The sequence below is a fragment of the Pectinophora gossypiella genome, chromosome 11 (assembly GCF_024362695.1).
Source record: "Pectinophora gossypiella chromosome 11, ilPecGoss1.1, whole genome shotgun sequence".
In the NCBI taxonomy this organism is placed as follows: domain Eukaryota; kingdom Metazoa; phylum Arthropoda; class Insecta; order Lepidoptera; family Gelechiidae; genus Pectinophora; species Pectinophora gossypiella.
Window position 1 is genome coordinate 11571598 of NC_065414.1, and position 19640 is coordinate 11591237.

Consider the following 19640-nt stretch of genomic DNA (forward strand, 5'->3'; position numbering starts at 1 on the left):
TCAGCGGCTGTACCATGGAAGACACTTACATACGAGAAGTTAAAGGAGCTATATACTCTATGGAAGACGGGCATTCGGCTACCGCAGGACGGTACCTACCCGGGTGGCTTGCTGGCTCTGCTACAGGCGGGACTCTGCCTACCCCGCAGCGATCGACTTGACCTCACTGCTCTACACCGTACACTGCATAGCGTCAAGGTAGGTCTTAACATTTTCTGTTGGACCGGGAGTAAAAAGTAGCTACTTATTTTAAAAAAAGACATCTATCATCTAAATACAGGGTGTTAGCGACATCGTATCGAAAACTTCGAGGGATGATTGAGACCATGATTCTGAGTTGATATCAAGTGGAATTTTCCGTCGCAAAAGTACGGAACTGAAAATAATTTAAAAAAACAAAAATTCATGAGTTTTCCGAAAATTCCACTTGACATTAACTTTGTTAAGATTAAGATTTGTTAATTGTAAAGATATATTTAGTTTTGATGACGTTACAAGGTGTGAACAGTTTGCCAAATTCCTACGTGCTATCGCCAACGTCCATACTACCTTGAATACACCGGTTCTCGTCCGATCACGGAAGTTAAGCAACATCGGGCGTGGTCAGTACTTGGATGGGTGACCGCCTGGGAACACCACGTGATGTTGGCTTTTTTGCACCTTTAAAATCTAGTTTCTATCCCTAATTAGATTTCATCAAAAAATTCTTTCAGTGCAAAATTGAAGACCTGGAGTACCTAATAATCCCAGCTCGACTCTCTAAAAAGAAGTCGACTTTCAGTTCAGTGGCATGGGACACTAATTCCCCTACCGACGAATCCGATTGCCTCAGTCCAATAACCCAGAACATGCAACACAAAGCCGTGGTACATAAAAACAAGGATAGTTCAACAGATACGAGCGAAAAGGAGTCTAAGAGTGACGCTAGTCCTTTGTACGAAACAATACTCAAAGATAAGTACACCCCAAAGTTGAACGGTTCCAAAACCTGCTATATTTCTGATGAGGAAGGCGAGGAAGAAAGGCCGATGCTAAAGTATCAACATTTACAAGAGCAGCAGATTTCAAGCGCTTGCTCAACGCCAATAGCGAAGATACGAGCGAGGATCAAAGACATCGGCACCCCGGGCGCCTTACACAGAAGCGATTCCACAGAATACTGCAGCATTCTAAGTCCAGATAACCGACATTTTGCACTCAATGATGATAGCAATAAAGACCAAAGTGTGGAAAGACCTACTGCGAAATTAAGCAGGAGTTTCACTCCGCAATCGTACAAGCCGTTGCATATTAAAGTGCCAGATTTTAATTTGGACTGTGTGAAGTCTATACTTAAAGAACAAAGTGGGTGTGAGCGGTCGTCGTATAACTTTGATATAAAGAACTACAGTTTGCCGAGCACGCCCATAGCTCGAAGTAATAAGTTAAGGAAAAACGCGTGGCTCTCAGGCGATTTGGACACTACCGAGCGAAGTACACATAAATCTAAGATTGTGAAAACTCTAAGCAAAGAAAATTTGGGTGAGTGTTATATTTCGACATTACGTAATAATTAGTTATGAACGTATGTATAGTAAACAGTTTGGGGTCTGTTTCATTAACTGATAAAAGAGCAGCACTTCGCCTACAGATCACAAATTTCATTTGTACTGTCGCCAACGTCCATACCACGTTGAATACACCGGTTCTCGTCCGATCACCGAAGTTAAGCAACATCGGGCGCGGTCAGTACTTGGATGGGTGACCGCCTGGGAACACCACGTGATGTTGGCTTTTTGCATTTTTTGTTCCAGAGCCAAAACGGGTACAATCCGCCCCAGAAACTCCCGCCATCTCGAAAAGTCCTTTTTCGGAAAAGGAGCTTAGTTCAGATTTTTCAAAACAAACTTGTAGGGACGTGGAAACATCGCCTGGAAGCGATGATGTGGACAGAGACAGCGTTACTGGACTTCGAAGGTATAATTAAAAGTTTACAGTACTTACTTTAAAGTTTGTTTTGTAAAACTATCAGCTTATCAACTGAAGGGATATATTTTGTGTGCAGAAGGTAATATCTGGAACTACTTTATCTAATTACAAAAATATTTGAATTATATTTGGAATGGACATGGCTGTATATTAAATGGGTCGTATTCCTTTATCTAGCCTAAAGTTGTTATATTACACATCAGAAATATTATTTCTATCATTTTTAATATCTTATTATTAGTTAACAGCCTCCGTGGTCTAGTGGTAAGAGCGTTACCTTCACAATCTGGAAGTCCGGGTTCGATTCCCGATGGGAATATTGTCGAAATCACATTGTGAGTTTGTCCTATGTTTGGTAAGGACTTTGCGGGCTTGAAGCACCCGATTGTCCGAAAAAGTAAGATAACGTTAAGCCGAAAGTAAGGTCACGTTAAGCCGTTGGTCCCGGCTATTAACCGTAAAAACACCTCCACCAACCCGCAGTGGAGCAGGGTGGTGGAGTATGCTCCATACCCCTTCCGGTTGATTGAGGGGAGACCGGTGCCCAGCAGTGGGACGTATATAGACTTTTTATATATTATTACTAATAACTAAACCTTAACTAACTAATAATAATAAAATAAGCGTCCAAAGTTACAAAATATGTTTCACATGATGACTAAAATAGACACGAATAGAACGTTATTAACTAGGTTCATTGTTTCTTTAGAGTGGAGCCTCCCGCGGACTTCTCTCCAGAGACAGAATACACCCGGGAACGCACCAGCTCGTGGTCTTACAAGTCCTCCCTGGAGCGGCCACGCAGCCCCGGCAAGTTCCAGATCGAGGAGGACGTGCTGGCCAGCGTCAACGTCAAGCCGCTGGTCGCCATCCATGAGCGCTGGATCTACGAGGCGAACAGGAAGACTGGCCGGTCTATGTCTTTACCTGAGGATAACAGGTGGGACTATAGACTACTTGACAACCTAGTCAAATGAGATACTTTCACGAAACGTCAAAACGTCTAGGTACCCACATTTCATTAAGTGTTGTGGGACTATACTTATGTAATTCATACACATACATAAATTCACGCCTATTTCCTGGAGAATTTAGCAGACTACTGCCTTATTTTTCCCTAAAAAAGTAGCATGGAGAATCTATATCTCTATAGTCACCAATCGTTTCATACACACACGTATATTACTCAGTCTAACTGATCTGAATGCTGGGCAAAGACCTCTCCTTTATCATTCTACTTTTCCCGGTCCTGATCGACCTCCAGCCAATCCTTCCGATAGGCGTTAAGGTCCTGTAATAGGACCTACCTTGACGCCTGTACCGACTTTGAATGGTATATTTCGAATATTTTCTCAGGAACCACATCCCAGCAGTAAAGCCGGCATCACACTGCGTGGACACGCTCCAGAAGTCGCTGCCGCAGCTGAACATGAAGCGGCCGTCAGCGAAGCCCTACCGCGCCCACCTGTCCCCCGCCGGCAGCAAGACCGGTCAGTCACCATGAACACTAATTGTGCACTCGCGGAACTTAAGACAAGTTTCCACCAAAGAGTCTCTACTTTAACTACTAAGTGATATGCGGAATCAATCAATCACAGCGTGCGATAAAGTAAGAGAGAAGACGCTGTCTGTCTCTCATGGTGGTTGGTCGATTCCTGTGGGATTAAAAAGGCCACATCGAAGCAAACTATCTTTATTTGGTGTATTTTGATTTTAACAAGCTTTATTGGCATGAGAAGGGTTTTGCTTTAGATTATTAATGATACTGTAATATCACATGTGTATTAATGTACCTAACCTACTAACTTGAATGGGGCGTATTCAGGATGCGAAGAGAAAATACTAGACATTATTATTTGTTGTTTATCTTTTTATTCGGTTGAGGATAAAAACTAGAGGCTTAAATGTAGGTGGTAGCACTGATGAGTGTGAGTTAAAATTCGTGATAAATTACTATAAAATGTGGAGCAACGTGGAGTGTATTTCGTCTGAAGGATGAGTTACGTAAAAGAAAAGCCACCAGTTGGAAAAACGCAGTTTTGATTGAAAATAAGTTTTTCTAAGTTTTCTTCCTTCCGATCTTTAGGGAATAAATATAATACTATGTTTCTTTATGATTTTGCAGATGGTTATAATGTAAAAATATAACCAAAACAATATGTTTGTTTACTCAACTAGTATGGGGAACTGTCAAAAGTTAAGAACACTCAACAGTAGCGAATACCTGATGGTAGAAATAGGCAGTTTTTATCCTTGTGTCAATGTTATTATTTTGTCGGTCTCATTCGTCTGTTTTAACTAATCTTTAATTGGTGTATGAATAAAAAGTATTAACCTTTAGATAAGTTTTAGATTTCTGAACAACCTTAACCTTACCTAACTAGTAGGCTCTGCAAAATTATATCAAAGCCTTCGACCAATAGCCGTTTGACGTCCATCTACGTAGATAGCATTCGTATCGTTTATTGGTCGAGGCGCTCGATATAATTCGCGCCGCGCGCGGCGCGGTTATCATGCAGACCCGGCTGCAGCACGTATGACGTACTTTCAGGTTAGTTATAATTTGTTATTTAAGAATTACGTTATCTCTTTATCTATAATTTACAGCTATATTAAAAAGGATAATAGAGAAAATATATTACACAATTTGCTTTTTCTTGAGTTTATTTTAAAACGATATTATTGCAGGCCCCCAATGGGAGAACTTTTGCCAAGCGAGAGAAGCAGTCGCTAAAAACATCAACTTCGGGCCTCGAGACCCCGAACGCTTCCAGACATGGCGCAAGGACGTCGATAAAGAGTAACTATTATTTAGTTAAATAACGATTTTAAAACCGTAACTTCAGTAGATTTGATAGACATCACAAAATTCATACGTTCTATCCCCAACGTCCATACCACGTTGAATACACCGGTTCTCGTCCGATCACCGAAGTTAAGCCACATCGGGCGTGGTCAGTACTTGGATGGGTGACCGCCTGGGAACACCACGTGATGTTGGCGATTTGTATTTATTGTTTTCTTTTTTTATCAAATAACCTTTTTTCATATAGAACTACAATGGAAGAGCCACGTAGCGAATCAAAGATGGACCAAGCAACGGACACAAGAAGCATAGAAGAATTCATACGCGATTTGATTCGCAAGGAGTTCCAACATTTGCTCCACGAAATATCTGACGACACGTCCAACTCTGCACCTAGAAGCGAGGAAATACTCAACAAGGGAGTGGCTAACATTATGGAGAATCTGAATAATGGAGAAACAGAGAAAAGGGATTCGATAAAGTCGTTTTCTCGCGTGAAAATCAATGGGAATAACAAGCCGTTGTTGCAGATAACGTTCACTCGTTCTGGGGAGAATAGCTTGCAGGTGTTGGACAACTGCGTGAACGTGACTATTTGTGACAACAACTCGAGTGGGAGGGACAAGCTTAACGTCTCTATGGAGGATACTCTGACAGCCGATGATGTGCAGGTACACTCGCTCAAGAGGTGCCAGGCTTTCAACGCTATTCAGGTGAGAGCGCACATTCGTAGTCTGTATTTCATAGAAACTTCATGCAAATCTCTCGTTCATGCCGTGGACTGCCTTAACGCGTGCAAGCGAGAGACACAGTCCCCGTTCGCGCACTCTAACCGTTTAACCCATTGACATTCAAAATTTGCCTTTCAACTATTTTCAGACAGTAGTTAAACAGATACTTTGCAAAAAAGGTTATTGTCTTAGTGATTATTTAGAAGATATGAATGCATGGGATATTAGGCAGGTAAATTAGTCAATTATATAACAATATGTTGCTTTCTTTTTAAAAAGTTTTTCTTGCAGCTTCTTTTCCCCGGCTATGCAGAGAAGCTGTAGGTTTTAGGCGGATGAGACGTTCGTTATGTAAAAAATGACGATTCAAAGTGTAACTATGTTACCTACTGAATAAAGATATTTTGAATTTGAATTAAAGCTGGCCGGAGAAAGCACTGGAAAGAGTCCTGGAAGAAATCGAGGGAGGCTTTTGCCCAGCAGTGGGACACTTTAGGCTAGATAAGAAGATAAAACGAAAGTAGTACTCCTGTTGTTTACTATTCCAGGAAGCACGGAGCACAGAAGACCTGTACATAGACGACGACTTATCAACGCAGATGCAGGAGAACTTCGGCGGGCGCGTGAAGCTGATCCCTTTACACGGGTCCCTGCACGAGATACTGTGCGAGCGGGAGGACGACTGCTGCCTCGTCAAGGTCAAGCAGGAGAACGGCTGTGACACCATCTACTTTAGGTGACGACTCAGAAGGAAAATCTTTTGTTACAACATGCAAACACACACACACACAACAATAATGTACTTGACATCGTAACGAATACTGAGGGGGGTGATTCAGACCATGATTCTGAGTTGATATGCATTGGAATTTCCTGTCGGAAATTTCACGAAAATTTTAGCGTTTTTTAAAATTATTTTCAGTTTCATACTTTTGCGATGGAAAATTCCACTTGACAACTACTCGAAATATTGATCTGAATCATTTCTAAAAGTTTTCCGTTTACGTCACTAACACTGTGTATGAATATTTTGATGAGAATGGTAGTGCACCAGGATCTTATGATCTGGATAGAATCCTCTGAATAGAAGCCAACCATTTTGTGGGTAGGCACAACATAAACAGCCTATATACGTCCCACTGCTGGGCACAGGTCGCCCCTCGATTAACCGATGGGGGTATGAACCACACTATACCACGCTGCTCCACTACGGGTTGGTGGAGGTGCTTTTACGGCTAATAGTCGGGACTAATGGCTTAACGTGCCCTCCGAAACACGGAATTATCTTACTTTTTCAGACAATCAGGTGATCACAAGAGTATAAAATTATTAGTAGGTACACACTTTAGTCAGATGGTTTGAGAAGAGACTGTGAACAATGAAGATGCTTCCCCATACGTAGCACGACTGAGCACAAGACTTTGAATTAACTTGTTACATTTTATTTGCAGGTGCGATAACTCCGATACAGAGTCCCGTGACGCCATCGACGGGTGTCCACACGAGAACAGGCCGCAGGACACGGTCGTGTACAAACGCAGCATATCTCTAGTGGAGGAGCGTATCCAACGCATCTTTCCTAAAGAGAAACGCACACAGACCCCTGTACCACGACGCAAGAACCAAAACGTGGAGACCGTCATCAAAACGCGACCCAAATCCGAAATATTTCCACCAAGTATTAATAGTAATATTAGCAGTCAAACTAGATTACTGAGTACCAGTAGCCCGTCTCTTTCCATTAAGGCGGAGAGAAGCGACGAGGTAGAGTTGAACATAGAGAATGTGATGTGTTACCAAGACTCCTCGTCAGAAGAATGTCTGCGCTGTCAGGTGGAGAACGACGATTTCGAGCTTCTAGAAAAGAAGATCGAAGAGGACATGATCCACGGCAACGTATCAAACCTGACTTGCGGATGTCTCGCGAAGATATCCGAAGAAAACCTCTCCGTTTACGACGAAAACGTCGAAAAGTAGCGATTCATAGAATGCCATTGTTGATTTTGTCATTTTTGTAGAGATACGTTGTTTCTTTTGAGATTAGACATTTATTTTATACCAAACAGTGGTTGAATATTATTGTTATTAGAGTTTATGACTATATTTACATCACAAATGAATATGGTGAAGCTAAAACTTGCAACAGACCAAATAAGAATTTACTATAAAATACATAATAATTTGGTAGAGGCCAAAATATCCAAGGTAACAAAGAGAAGTAATTATTGCATAATATTTTTCTTATTTTTTCGTACTTACGAGCATTGAATGCTACCTTAGACAAGTCATTACATGACACATTCATGACGAGTACAAAGTTGATTAATATTAGTTTATAAACTGATTTTTTTTATCGAAAGCTTGGTAATGGTGCACTTTATCCTATAAGAGATAGAGTGCATTTTCGTAAACACCGATGATAGCATTTGCAAACGCGCGTTATACAGTCGAAATAAAACTAATTAATATTGATCCCATCCATTATTTCTGACACTGCGGTATGGCACATGCGGCGACAAATAGCTTCTACCATCAGACGTAGGACGTGTATCGACATAGACAGCATATGCTGCGTATGTTGGTGGAAAACTGGAATAGTTGTCCCATCTTGTATCTGGCTGGATTCATGGTCTATTTGGTTATATCTCACTCCGATTATCTATTTACAGAACCTGTTGTTGTATTAATAAAATTGATTGTTTTGATTTCATTTATTTATCAGTATTGTTAACATTTGTGGCTGTAAGCTGGCTGTAGCCATAGTTACCTTGATAAACTCCGTCCCATAAAGACTCGCATTTAGAAAACCCAAAGATTGATTTTAGGTTTTCTTTTCGCACATGTTTAGATTATGTAGTTTTAAGTTTTTTTTAGTAATGTATGCAAGGCTATGTGATTTTTAGAGTTAAGTAGCACGGACCCTTCCACTGTTGTGATTTTAGATTTAGCTCAAGTCGAAGGCTTATATTGTACTTATTTAGATACTCACTCGATTTTACTTAATTTTATCGTCACATTGGTTTTATTGTGCCTCATCATGTCTATTCTAATTTCTACAGTTTTTTAATTAATTATAAACCAAAGGTTTTGTTTAGTTTCCTCGTTATGTTTATATTTGTCTTTTCAGACTATGAAAACAGATTTTTAAAATTGTACGTTTTTAATGTATCTCATTTTTTAGCGATTGTTAGGAAACGTGGTTGATTTTAGACGTAATTTGTTAAAAATAAAACTTTGTACTTCTTAACGAATTCTTTTATTCAAAATAAGTACATGTGTAAAATATAATATGCTTCTGGTTTAAAATATAATGGATCCTGGACACAACAATATAAAGTTTGTAACAGTTTCATACACGCATTTATCTATGCAGACAAAACGTATTTGAAAGAAGAATAAAAGCTAAATGGCACCGAGTATGGCAAAAGTAACACAATGCATTAAGTTTTAGCCTCTACAATACGTAAATACTAAATTCATAATTAAAACTTTGTGCGTCCCTTACTGGAAGACATGGTGTTTAATTAAGTTATACTTAAAAATGTGAAACTTTCGTTACACGTAATTATATTACATAGAAAATAGTAGCAGTACTATTACCAGCACCATCTAGTGATAACTATATTTTGTAAAACATAATTGTATGGTTAACCGTACATATTAGGGTAGTTTCAAACTGGTCAAATCAGTTATTTTTTTACTAAATGCCAAAACACGAAATTCCCATGGAATTTGTATGCAAAAGCAACCTGTGACGTCATAGAAAACCTTGACAAATTGACGCACGTATTATTACAATTTTCTTTAATAAAATTCCTTAATAAGTTAAATAGAGAAACGAAAACGTTTTTCGCCAGTTTAAGATGTCTTTATTTAGTAATCACAATTTCATAATTTATATTTGACCTAGGAAACTATCCAATTATATAACTAGCATCTATAGTTCCTATCGGAATAGGCAGAAAAATAGAAGAAATTAAATGTTTGTATAAGGGCAAGAGCGCCCGCGCGGAATTGGTTTCAATTCTGTGTGCGTCAAGCTAGCGGCCTCAAAAAAAAATGGGCACGAAAAAATAATTTGACCATACCAAAAAATAGTACTCTTATTGAAAAAAATAGTACCTGTTGTAAAAAAATTAGTACCATCACGGTTCTGGATTTATAGCCATGCTTTATTGCACTTGCTAGCTTGACGGTGAGCGAAATTTGGCGAGAGTTAACGACAAGGTCTTTCGCTTTGATTTAAACGCCAAAAAATAGTACCGAAATAGTACTCACCCCCTGCAAAATACCGAAAGTAGTACTTCAACGGTTCCAAAGTTATAAAGGCAGTTCTTTGATCCCGCTAGCTTGACGTTTTGAAAATACCTATTATCTGGGGAACGCTTGCAAACTTCAGTATGTAACTAATGTCAATAAACTCGTATGAAATAGTACTCCCTACCATCATAATTTTGATCCGATTCTCTTTGTAGAAATGTTAAAAAATCATCATAACCTATGCCATACATTTGTTGTTGATACAGTCACGTAGACAATTACATAACCTCACAATTTATTCGTAAGTATTGCCATTTTGGAGGTCTACCCTACCATTTCTTTGCACTTCAGTGCTGCTATTACAAAAAATTCCTATTGCATACACCCATATGCACTAATTTTAATAGAAAATGGCTGCATGGGTCTAGTTCTTATCGAAAACAATCTGTGATTTTAATCTGCTGTTTTATTTTATAATTTATACCTTCATGTTGAATTTGTTACGGATCGAAGTGTTTGTTAATAAACAATTTGCAGTATTTGTAGAATAACTCAAAGAGTTTCAACAATGATATTACTTTCATCTAACAACCCTGGCACTTCACCAATTTTTACCCAAAAATGGGGAAAAATACTGAAATCTGACAACATTCTTGACCAAAGACCTTGTATAGAATAGACGGATAATATTTTAGAGTGACGATCAAACTATCACAGCTCTCTTTCTTCCCTATGGCAACAATCTCTGTGGAAAAAAGAAACAAACATAGACAAACACCGCTGTCTAGAACGTCAGTGTTTACCGTTTTGAGATGTTGTGGTAGTCAGCTGGATACCAAACCTGCCGTTAGTTTTTTGGTGTTTTGGGACATTATTTTAACTTTTTATATAAACAATCTGTGAAATAGTTATTCATTATGAACCATGGCTTGCGTAGCTATTGGTTGTGAGAGTAGAATGGGTGTTATAATGGAGAACGATCAAACAATGTCTCACCATGGGTAAGTTATCGACCACATAATACATGTTTGTGTGCAAGAAATACATTACCTGGTCTGGTTTTTGTAAAGTTTATTGAGCCCTAAACACGATGCAGACGCATATTTTCAGCAAAGCCGTCACATTTGTACAAATAATTGATTTCACATTTTACGTTAATCAGCTTTGACAGATTATGTACCCAAAGTATTATAAGTAGTGTTGTCCTTTGATATCGATAACATAATATTATGTTTGAATGTAACATCTACATGTTGCGTTATTCTATTCACGTTTAATTTATTTTTCGACCTGTTTCCGATTTGGATGAAGATTACATAAAGATATTGTATTTTCCAGATTTCCTAATTTACGAAACAAGAAATTAAGAAACAATTAGATTCAGACCATGAAACGAGATAATTCTCTTTTCTGAAGGACGCCTTCTCCTTATTTAAGCCTGTGCTAATTACATTTCGATGTATCTTGCTTTCTATCGAGCAGGATACCAAACAAAAATATTACATAGAGATGCAGTACCAACAATATTCACTCACATATCTCACATAAGGTGAGTTTAAGTTTAGTTATAAGTTTATAGATAAATTTGCAGCTATTTCGTTTTTGTATTCTACATTAGCATGGAAAAAATATTTCAATACAATACAAATATTCTCTATTGCACAAAATAATTAGTATGAATAACTATTTTGGTAATTACCTGTGATTATTCCTTCTATGTGCAATGTGTAAACATGCAATGCTTGTGTATTTGTGTGCTCCACGTTAATATGTGCCATTCTTGCAGGTAAAGTTATAACGACCAGAGCCGACACTATACACTTCTAAAGAAAGTGAACAAGAGGAAATATTTTTTTTTATCACCAAAAGTCGGAATTGTTCAGTGCTTCGTAGTCATTGTATTCTAACTATATTGAATAAAAATCTTATAAAGAAGTATTTGCTTTTATTCTTTAATCGCATTGAGATAATCCCCGAAATATACTAGAAGGTCGTCTACTTCTTGTATCGAGAGCCGATTCGATTTCCGGTCAAGTCAATGAAAAACGTGTATTTAATTTTTATAAAAGGGTAGGTATGTGATTTATAGCAACCAAAGGGTGGCCGCAATGTCGTATTAAAATGATACTATAGTATATGTGGACTAGATGGACCGTCCTCGACCTCCTCGGCCATAACACCTTGCGAAATGACATAGATTAAAAAATGATAAATTGACCTTTAACAAGTTTGTCCATGATAATTACGATGAATAAGTGGTTCTGAATCTGTCACCGCAACGTACGGTTCTTCTTAGGTATCTTTCTATCAGGGTACAAATAGGTATCGTTTTAACTAATTTACTTGTGGTTCTACCCACCCAGGTATGGATACTAGGTCGTTATTTCTGTATTTAATTAATCATTCAATTTGTAATGTATATTTTTTTAGATCTTGGACTAACATGAAATATTTAGCCAATAATAATGTCGATAAAGACATGGAACGGCACTAGTGGTTCTGATACAAAAACATATACTATAGGTACGTTTCTATAACAAACCCGTTACACGAGTACAAAAGACGTTACGACGATAGTATATTTATCTCTTTTTAACTTATGACGGCTCACATGAGTGCGAAAGACAAAACCTATGTTTTTCTTTCGTCTTAAATATGCTCCGTCTATTCTATACAAGGTCTTTGTTCTTGACCATGTGTAATAATTTTGTTCGCGACTGTACTCGTCTTGATAAATGTATGACATAGGTTATAATGACTTTTTGACATATTTCTACAAAGAGAATCAGGTCCAAATTATGATGGTAGGGAGTACTATTTCATACGAGTTTATTGACATCAGTTACAAACTGAAGTATGCAAGCATTCCCCAGATAATAGGTATTTTCAAAACGTCAAGCTAGCGGGATCAAAGAACTACCTTTATAACTTTGGAACCGTTGAAGTACTACTTTCGGTATTTTGCAGGGGGTGAGTACTATTTCGATACTATTTTTTGGCGTTTAAATCAAAGCGAAAGACCTTGTCGTTAACTCTCGCCAAATTTCGCTCACCGTCAAGCTAGCAAGTGCAATAAAACATGGCTATAAATCCAGAACCGTGATGGTACTAATTTTTTTACAAGAGGTACTATTTTTTTCAATAAGAGTACTATTTTTTGGTATGGTCAAATTATTTTTTCGTGCCCATTTTTTTTTTGAGGCCGCTAGCTTGACGCACACTCAATTCTTGCCTCGGATGGCTTACTACTTCGCCAGCGAACTGATCTTTGGACATTTATTTTGATTGTAATTCACTTTTATAACTATAGTTAGCCGTAAATGCCGTACGCGTCTGACGCGGTAAATGGGCCAATAGAATTGTTTTGTCGCGTAGCCAATAGCGTTGGTTTATTAATCACGGTGCGCGCTATGACTCCACGTTATGGATACAGTACGTATGGGTGTTAGTGACACCGTGCCGAAAACTGAGAGGTATGATTCCTCAGAACAGAAAATAAAGGAGAAATATTATGAAACGTCGTTTGTATTGAAACCGATGTCGTCATTTCTACACATAATTATGGCGTAAGTCGGCATTTTAGAACACTAACGAACCTGGAACATTATTACGTTAATGTGTATACCGCGGAGTGATTGCCATGCGAATAGTTTCCTGTGCATTTGCGCTGTTCTTTGTGTGTTTTTGTGAATAATTCAGACCGTGACTCTGAATATCATTAATATCAAATGGAATTTCTTAAATTAATGAAAGATTTTTTAAGTATTTTTTCCGTTCAGTTCCATAATTTTGCGACGGAAAATTAGCTCAATTATCCATCAACCGCTCAGTATTCGGTACTGTGTCGCTAGCACCCCTGTATATTCTCCCGTCCTAGGACATTTTGTCCGTGAGTTTGACAACAACGGCCTTGACCTCGGTGTAGTTGTGGATGCCGTACGGTCCGTTCTCGCGGCCGATGCCGGATTGCTTGTAGCCCCCGAACGGCACCTGCGCGCCGAACACGTTGTAGTCGTTCACCCACACCGTGCCTGCGCGGAGAGCCTGTGGATGTTAGGAGTACAATTGTTAACCAATATCTTTTTTTCAATCAACCGGAGGGGGTATGGAGCATACTCCACCACGCTGCTCCACTGCGGGTTGGTGGAGGTGTTTTTACGGCTAATAGCCGGGACCAACGGCTTAACGTGCCCTCCGAAGCACGGAATCATCTTACTTTTTCGGACAATCAGGTGATTCAAGCCTGAAAAGTCCTTACCAAACAAAGGACAGTCTCACAAAGTGATTTCGACAATGTCCCCATCGGGAATCGAACCCGGACCTCCAGATCGTGAGCCTAACGCTCTAACCACTAGACCACGGAGGCTGTACCCCCTCCGGTTGATTGAGGGGAGGCCTGTGCCCAGCAGTGGGACGTATATAGGCAGTTTATGTTATGTATCTTTTTTTATCTCTGATTTGGCTGTTTAAAGGACGATGAGTCAAAACGCCCCCCTCCACCAACAGATTCCAGACATATCTCATTCGAAACGTCTTAGCGAGTTGATATTTTTATTATATGGCGACTTTCTCGAAATACGCGGGGTTTAGTCGGAATCCCGTATTTAAGAATGATTTTGGGGACTTCCTAGTTGTCAAAAATTTTCAACAAACCTTTTTATTTTATTTCTAAACCCCATGGATTTTAAATTTAAAACTAATTGGTAGTCTTTTTACAAATACTAATGAAAACACTTCACGTAACAAAGAAACAACACTTCACGTAATAAAGTATCTGTTGGAAGCGGGGACGGATCTCACAGTCATGATTCTTTTTTCCACTAGAGGTCCACTTCTTAGGGATACGTATGAAGTAAAATTAAAGAATTATTAAGAAAGAAAAAGCGACACAATAATTATTTCTGAAGTAAAGTAGAAAATTAAAACACATAATACCGCGTTTAAAGTAGGGATATGAGACTCCCGATATTTCGACACTGCTGCAAGTGCCATGTTCATGATGTGTTTTAATTATGATAATAACCGCGTAAACAAACTTAAAACAATGTATAAAGTAGAAAATCTTAAAAAAGGTACAAAATGGGTCATATCTCCTAAACCATAAATAATCGCTGAACATACATGGGGTGTTTCTGGTAGCTAATGAACCCGTTCTATCTAGTTTTTCATTTTGAACGTGAACTTCTGGGCCACTGTATACGTATAGTATGACACGTTACGGTCTTATATAACTATTATAGTTTTTCGTTTATAATAGTTATAATATACCTGAATAAGGTAGTTGGCCTTGTCAAGGTCCTTGGTAAAGATGGCGGCGGCGAGTCCATAGTCAGAGTTGTTGGCGCGCTCCACCACCTCGTCCATCTGGGAGAACTTGATGATCTGCTGTACCGGCCCGAAGATCTACGTCGCAAGGAGACATTACTAATTAGTACCTTATACCCATAGATGTATTACTACCGTAGATTGAACATCAGCGCTTAAAAAGTGGGACGCAACGTTTCTGTTAATATAGCGACGCTGACAGTACTTTACCTCAGTGTGCGATTAGGCCCCGAACTGGTAACACGGGGAAGTGCGTAGTAGAAACTTGCAAAAATAGAATCCCAAAGCGAAAAATGAAGGATGGAACATCATATTTCTAATAAGTAATGATAACATTATAGTTTTCGCAGTAAAACCGACCAAAATTATTATTTTAGTTTAAATTACACTAAAACAAGTACTCCCGGTCAATCCGAGTCGCAGTATAAGCCGACCGCTTTTCTTATTTTGACACGATTTTATTGAATGTATATACCGCTGTGTACGAATGTATACTAACAAGCGCCAAGTTTTCGCCGCATTTTTGTATCAAGCGCTGTATCTACGGTAATGATAAATCAACGCTTATACCACACCCCGGACACTTACACACGCGCGTATCTCTGTGACGTCTGACGCCCATACGATTGAAGACTAAAGTAAGACCGAGGGGGTGAAGCAAACCTAAGTCAGCCGCGGGTACCATAATTCCTGGCCCGCCCACAACAATATTAAATACCAATAATGCGAAATATGATCAATCAAAAATAGTTTCTTGTCGCAGATGGAAAGTTGTACACAGGGTGACAGTGACACCGTAACGAAAACTGAGGGATGATTCAGAGCAGGATTCAGAGTTGATACCAAGTGGAATTTCTTGTCGGAAAATTCATAAAATAATTAGTTTTTTTTTATTAATTATGTTAATTTCCATTTCAGTGTTAGTGCCATCGTAACGAAAACTTTGAGGTATCATTTGAGGTCTGGTCTTCTAATTAAACTTGAGATTATATAGATTTATTGGCAATGCGTAGGTGCTTGTTGCACAGAGCGAGAGAAAATGACAAAGTAAAAATTGATTCACAAAAAAAAAGTATTTTAGTTGGTGTTGCCAACATCATTCAGGCCATGATTGTGAGTTGATATCAAGTGGAATTTTCCGTCGCAAAATTCATGTATTTTTTTGTTATTTTTAGAAGAATCACGGTCTGAATTATCCCCCGAATTTCCGTTACGGTGTTACACTGTGTCCTGTATAACGTGTCACCTCAGTCTTAGCGATGTCCATGTGGTCCTTGACGTCGGTGAACACGGTGGGCTGCACGTAGTATCCGGCGTCGCCCGCGCGGCCGCCGCCCGCCACCAGCCGGGCCCCCTGCTGCTTGCCGCTCTCGATCAGCCCCAGGATCTTTGTGTGCTGCTCGCTGTCGATCTGAAATAATTATTATGGAATAGATGACCCCGTGAACTTCGTATTTTACCTTTTAAACATTCCCTTGACTCCCATGAATATTTCAAGACTAAAATTAGCCAAACCGGTTCAGCCGCATTCCGGCCAAGTAGTCAATACCATCTGCGGCAAAACTACAATAAGCCACGTCAAAAAAAAAATGTTCACCCGCGTCGGATCAGCAAGACTAATAAACATCAATTCAATAAATAAATAATAATATTATTTTATAATTTGCCACTCTCTTTTACAACTTCTCCTGCAAACAAATACCATATTCTCAAACTCCATAGCCACTTTACCGACAATGTATATTTTGTGATAGGCTGCAATTTTATCATTACTTTTCGTAAGACATTGTGTACAAATGTATTTTTTTGATAAATAGCCGATCATACTAAGGTTTTTGGCTTTCCTGTGATAAGGAGGGATCTCCTAGCTTGATAGTCGATATTTGATTTTTTGCCCTGCAGGTCATAATGCACAAGACGACCTATTAATATACAAATCGCGGAGCTTCGTGGGTCGTATAGTTTGCGGACGAGTGGAGTGTAAAGTTAAAGTATGAACTATTTGCTCATACTTGTATGGCGCGCTTTTCGCGCTCACTTGGCCCTTCCAACCTCTTTCATGCTAACAACTAAGATGGATATGATGAACCGTATGGTGTCAGTTGATCAGTCTACCGCCCATATAATGTTCTACTTTGGATGTTATACAGGTGTTAGTGACATCGTAACGAATACGCAGGGGGATGATTCAGACCATGATTCAGAGTTAATATCAAGTGGAATTTTCCGTCGCGAAATACAGGTTTCTTTATTTAGTTTTTTAAAATTATTTTCAAATATATACTTTTGCGATGGAAAATTCCACTTGATATTAAATCAGAATAATCATCTGAATCATCCCCCTCAGTATTCGTTACGATGTCACTTACACCCTGCACAAGTACATACGGTAGCCATATAAGTAGGTACGGGTGTTAGTGACACCGTAACGAATACTGAGGGGGATGATTCAGGCCATGATTCTGAGTTGATATCAAGTGGAATTTTCAGTCGGAAAACTCGTGAAAATTTTTGTTTTTTTTAAATTATTTTCAGTTCCATACTTTTGCGACGGAAAATTCCACTTGATATCAACTTAGAATCATGGTCTCAAACATCCCTCAAAGTTTTTGTTACGACGCCACTAACATCCTGTATAGTCAATCCGTCAATATAACCGAAAAGACAAGTAGTTGGGTGCGTTTTATGTTGTTTATTCACTTTCAGTACAACATAAAAGAAGAAAATTTATTGTTAACCATACTTGAGGTCCCTGTTCAGTCTTAGGGTCGAAGGGGTTACCGACGACGCGCCGCTTGGCGCGCTCCGCGGACATCTCTACAAACTTGTCGTAGATCTTGTCCTCTACGAACGTGCGCGACCCTGCAATCACAATAAAATAGTTATGAAAACGAAAACCACATAATTTTTATCTCAGGACGTCCACCACCACCTTATAATCATTTCGACGAACATCCGTTTTGATTTTATTTGTAATTGTTTTGTGAAAATTTTAAATGATGTTATTGTCTTGCTATTGTGTGGCGTCCTTTTATAATAAACTATTTCTATTCTATAATGGCTCGCGAATACTCAAACTAAAATTCAAAAATATCTTCATTTTGGGTAACATAGTTACACTTTGAATTGTAATTTTCTATATAAATATATTTTTGTATGCTGCAGCTTCTCAACCCGTATTATTATAAAGCCAAAGAAAAGTAGCTGCAAGAAAACCTCGGCACAGAGCACTAGGCGTATTAAAAAAAATTAAAAAAAATATGAATAGTCAGACAAAGGCGTGAGATCTAGATGGCTACTAATTAAGACGCTTTCCTGCAAGCCTGGCCGGAGGAAGCACTGGAGAGTCCTGGAAGAAGGGGGCCTTTGCCCAGCAGTGGGACACTTAAGACTAGAAAATGAGAACTACTTATTGGTCATTATCCAGTAACGGACCGCACCCTTTCGCTTCTATTATTGATTAGATCAGAGTTTAACAAATGTAATTACTTAAAATCGAATTCTATTAAAAGATCTGGAGATTTTATTTTAGTTCTAAACACGATGTTGGATCATGTTATGATTCATCACTAATTTAAGAGCCACGCTCTTGTCGGTGTAGCATTCTCCATGCTATTTTTTAGGGGAATAAAGGCAGTGGTTTTCCTCTTGCCTTCCGCCTCGCAGTACTCTGTCTGACGCGAGTGGGGTGGCGCCCACAGTATTCTATTTCAAAGCCGTACTAGGACTCCTATCCCCCTCTGAATAGTACTGACAGGTACTGCTGCCCTCTGTCAGTTTCCAGGTTACGGTCCCTAGGACTCGCCTCTTCCGTCTGCATTGCCGTACCGATGGCTCCCATCTCCGCCTCTGATCCGTTGAGGTCTTCACCCGTATCCCAATTCGTAAGTTATGATTAGTATGGATTATAATATAGTACCATACCTGCACAGCAACACTGGCCCATGTTATAGAAGAGCGCCATGTGGGACTGTTCCACCGCGTACTCGAGGTCGACGTCGCCGAACACGATGTTGGGCGACTTCCCTCCCAGCTCTAACGTCAGGCGCTTGACCGAGCCCGCGCAGCCGCGCTGGATCAGTTTACCCACATCGGTTGAACCTGCGGGGGAAATAGGCCACATTTATATTAACCTTGTAAATGACAGTGTGAAAACGAATAATGAAAGTGTCAGGATCGAAGCAAATGGAATCCCATAGTTTCTGGTTACCCCGGTGGGAAATAGGCGTGAGTTTATGTATGTATGTAAATGACAGCAAACATGCATATGAGTAGATATATTATGGACTCATCCCAGTTAACCCCTATAGGGTTACAGCCACAAGTCGGCATTAAAAAAATAATAAAAAAGTTTATCCAACCACAAATTACAAATTAAAAAACTAATAACTGCTTGGTTTGCTTGGACTTGACAGGCGGGAGTACTTACCTCCTTACTTGGTGGAAATATTAAATTATACTTTAGGGAAACGTAATAATTTTATAGTAGGTATGTTGTTTTTTCGTACACTACTAAACTCATCCAGATGGCAAATCACACATGGCATCCG

The 19640-nt window shown here is 39.2% G+C and overlaps 2 protein-coding genes and 3 non-coding genes across 8 annotated transcripts in view; 4 read left to right on the forward strand and 1 right to left on the reverse strand.

The window, feature by feature from the left end:
* Positions 1-8752, forward strand: part of LOC126370518 (uncharacterized) — a 25728-nt gene extending 16976 nt beyond the window's left edge. For all 4 annotated transcript variants that reach the window (XM_050015390.1, XM_050015393.1, XM_050015394.1 and 1 more), the window contains exons 8-16: positions 5-198; positions 714-1521; positions 1794-1956; positions 2678-2908; positions 3325-3458; positions 4657-4768; positions 5022-5487; positions 6054-6241; positions 6957-8752. In XM_050015390.1, the coding sequence (XP_049871347.1) occupies positions 5-198; positions 714-1521; positions 1794-1956; positions 2678-2908; positions 3325-3458; positions 4657-4768; positions 5022-5487; positions 6054-6241; positions 6957-7482 (2822 nt within the window). In that variant the 3' untranslated portion in view covers positions 7483-8752. The remainder of the gene's footprint in view (positions 1-4; positions 199-713; positions 1522-1793; positions 1957-2677; positions 2909-3324; positions 3459-4656; positions 4769-5021; positions 5488-6053; positions 6242-6956) is intronic.
* LOC126371057 (5S ribosomal RNA) lies at positions 533-651 on the forward strand. The gene has a single exon (XR_007566949.1). It is a non-coding gene; the product is annotated as a 5S ribosomal RNA (ribosomal RNA).
* Positions 1655-1773, forward strand: LOC126371046 (5S ribosomal RNA). The gene has a single exon (XR_007566940.1). It is a non-coding gene; the product is annotated as a 5S ribosomal RNA (ribosomal RNA).
* On the forward strand, positions 4853-4971 carry LOC126371056 (5S ribosomal RNA). Its single transcript, XR_007566948.1, has one exon. It is a non-coding gene; the product is annotated as a 5S ribosomal RNA (ribosomal RNA).
* LOC126370553 (aldehyde dehydrogenase, mitochondrial) overlaps positions 8746-19640 on the reverse strand; it is a 20429-nt gene continuing 9534 nt past the window's right edge. Inside the window, exons 7-11 of the mRNA XM_050015463.1 lie at positions 19015-19191; positions 17834-17952; positions 16337-16501; positions 15034-15168; positions 8746-13809 (exon numbers count right to left, since the gene is read on the reverse strand). Of these exons, the coding sequence (XP_049871420.1) occupies positions 13639-13809; positions 15034-15168; positions 16337-16501; positions 17834-17952; positions 19015-19191 (767 nt within the window). The 3' untranslated portion in view covers positions 8746-13638. The remainder of the gene's footprint in view (positions 13810-15033; positions 15169-16336; positions 16502-17833; positions 17953-19014; positions 19192-19640) is intronic.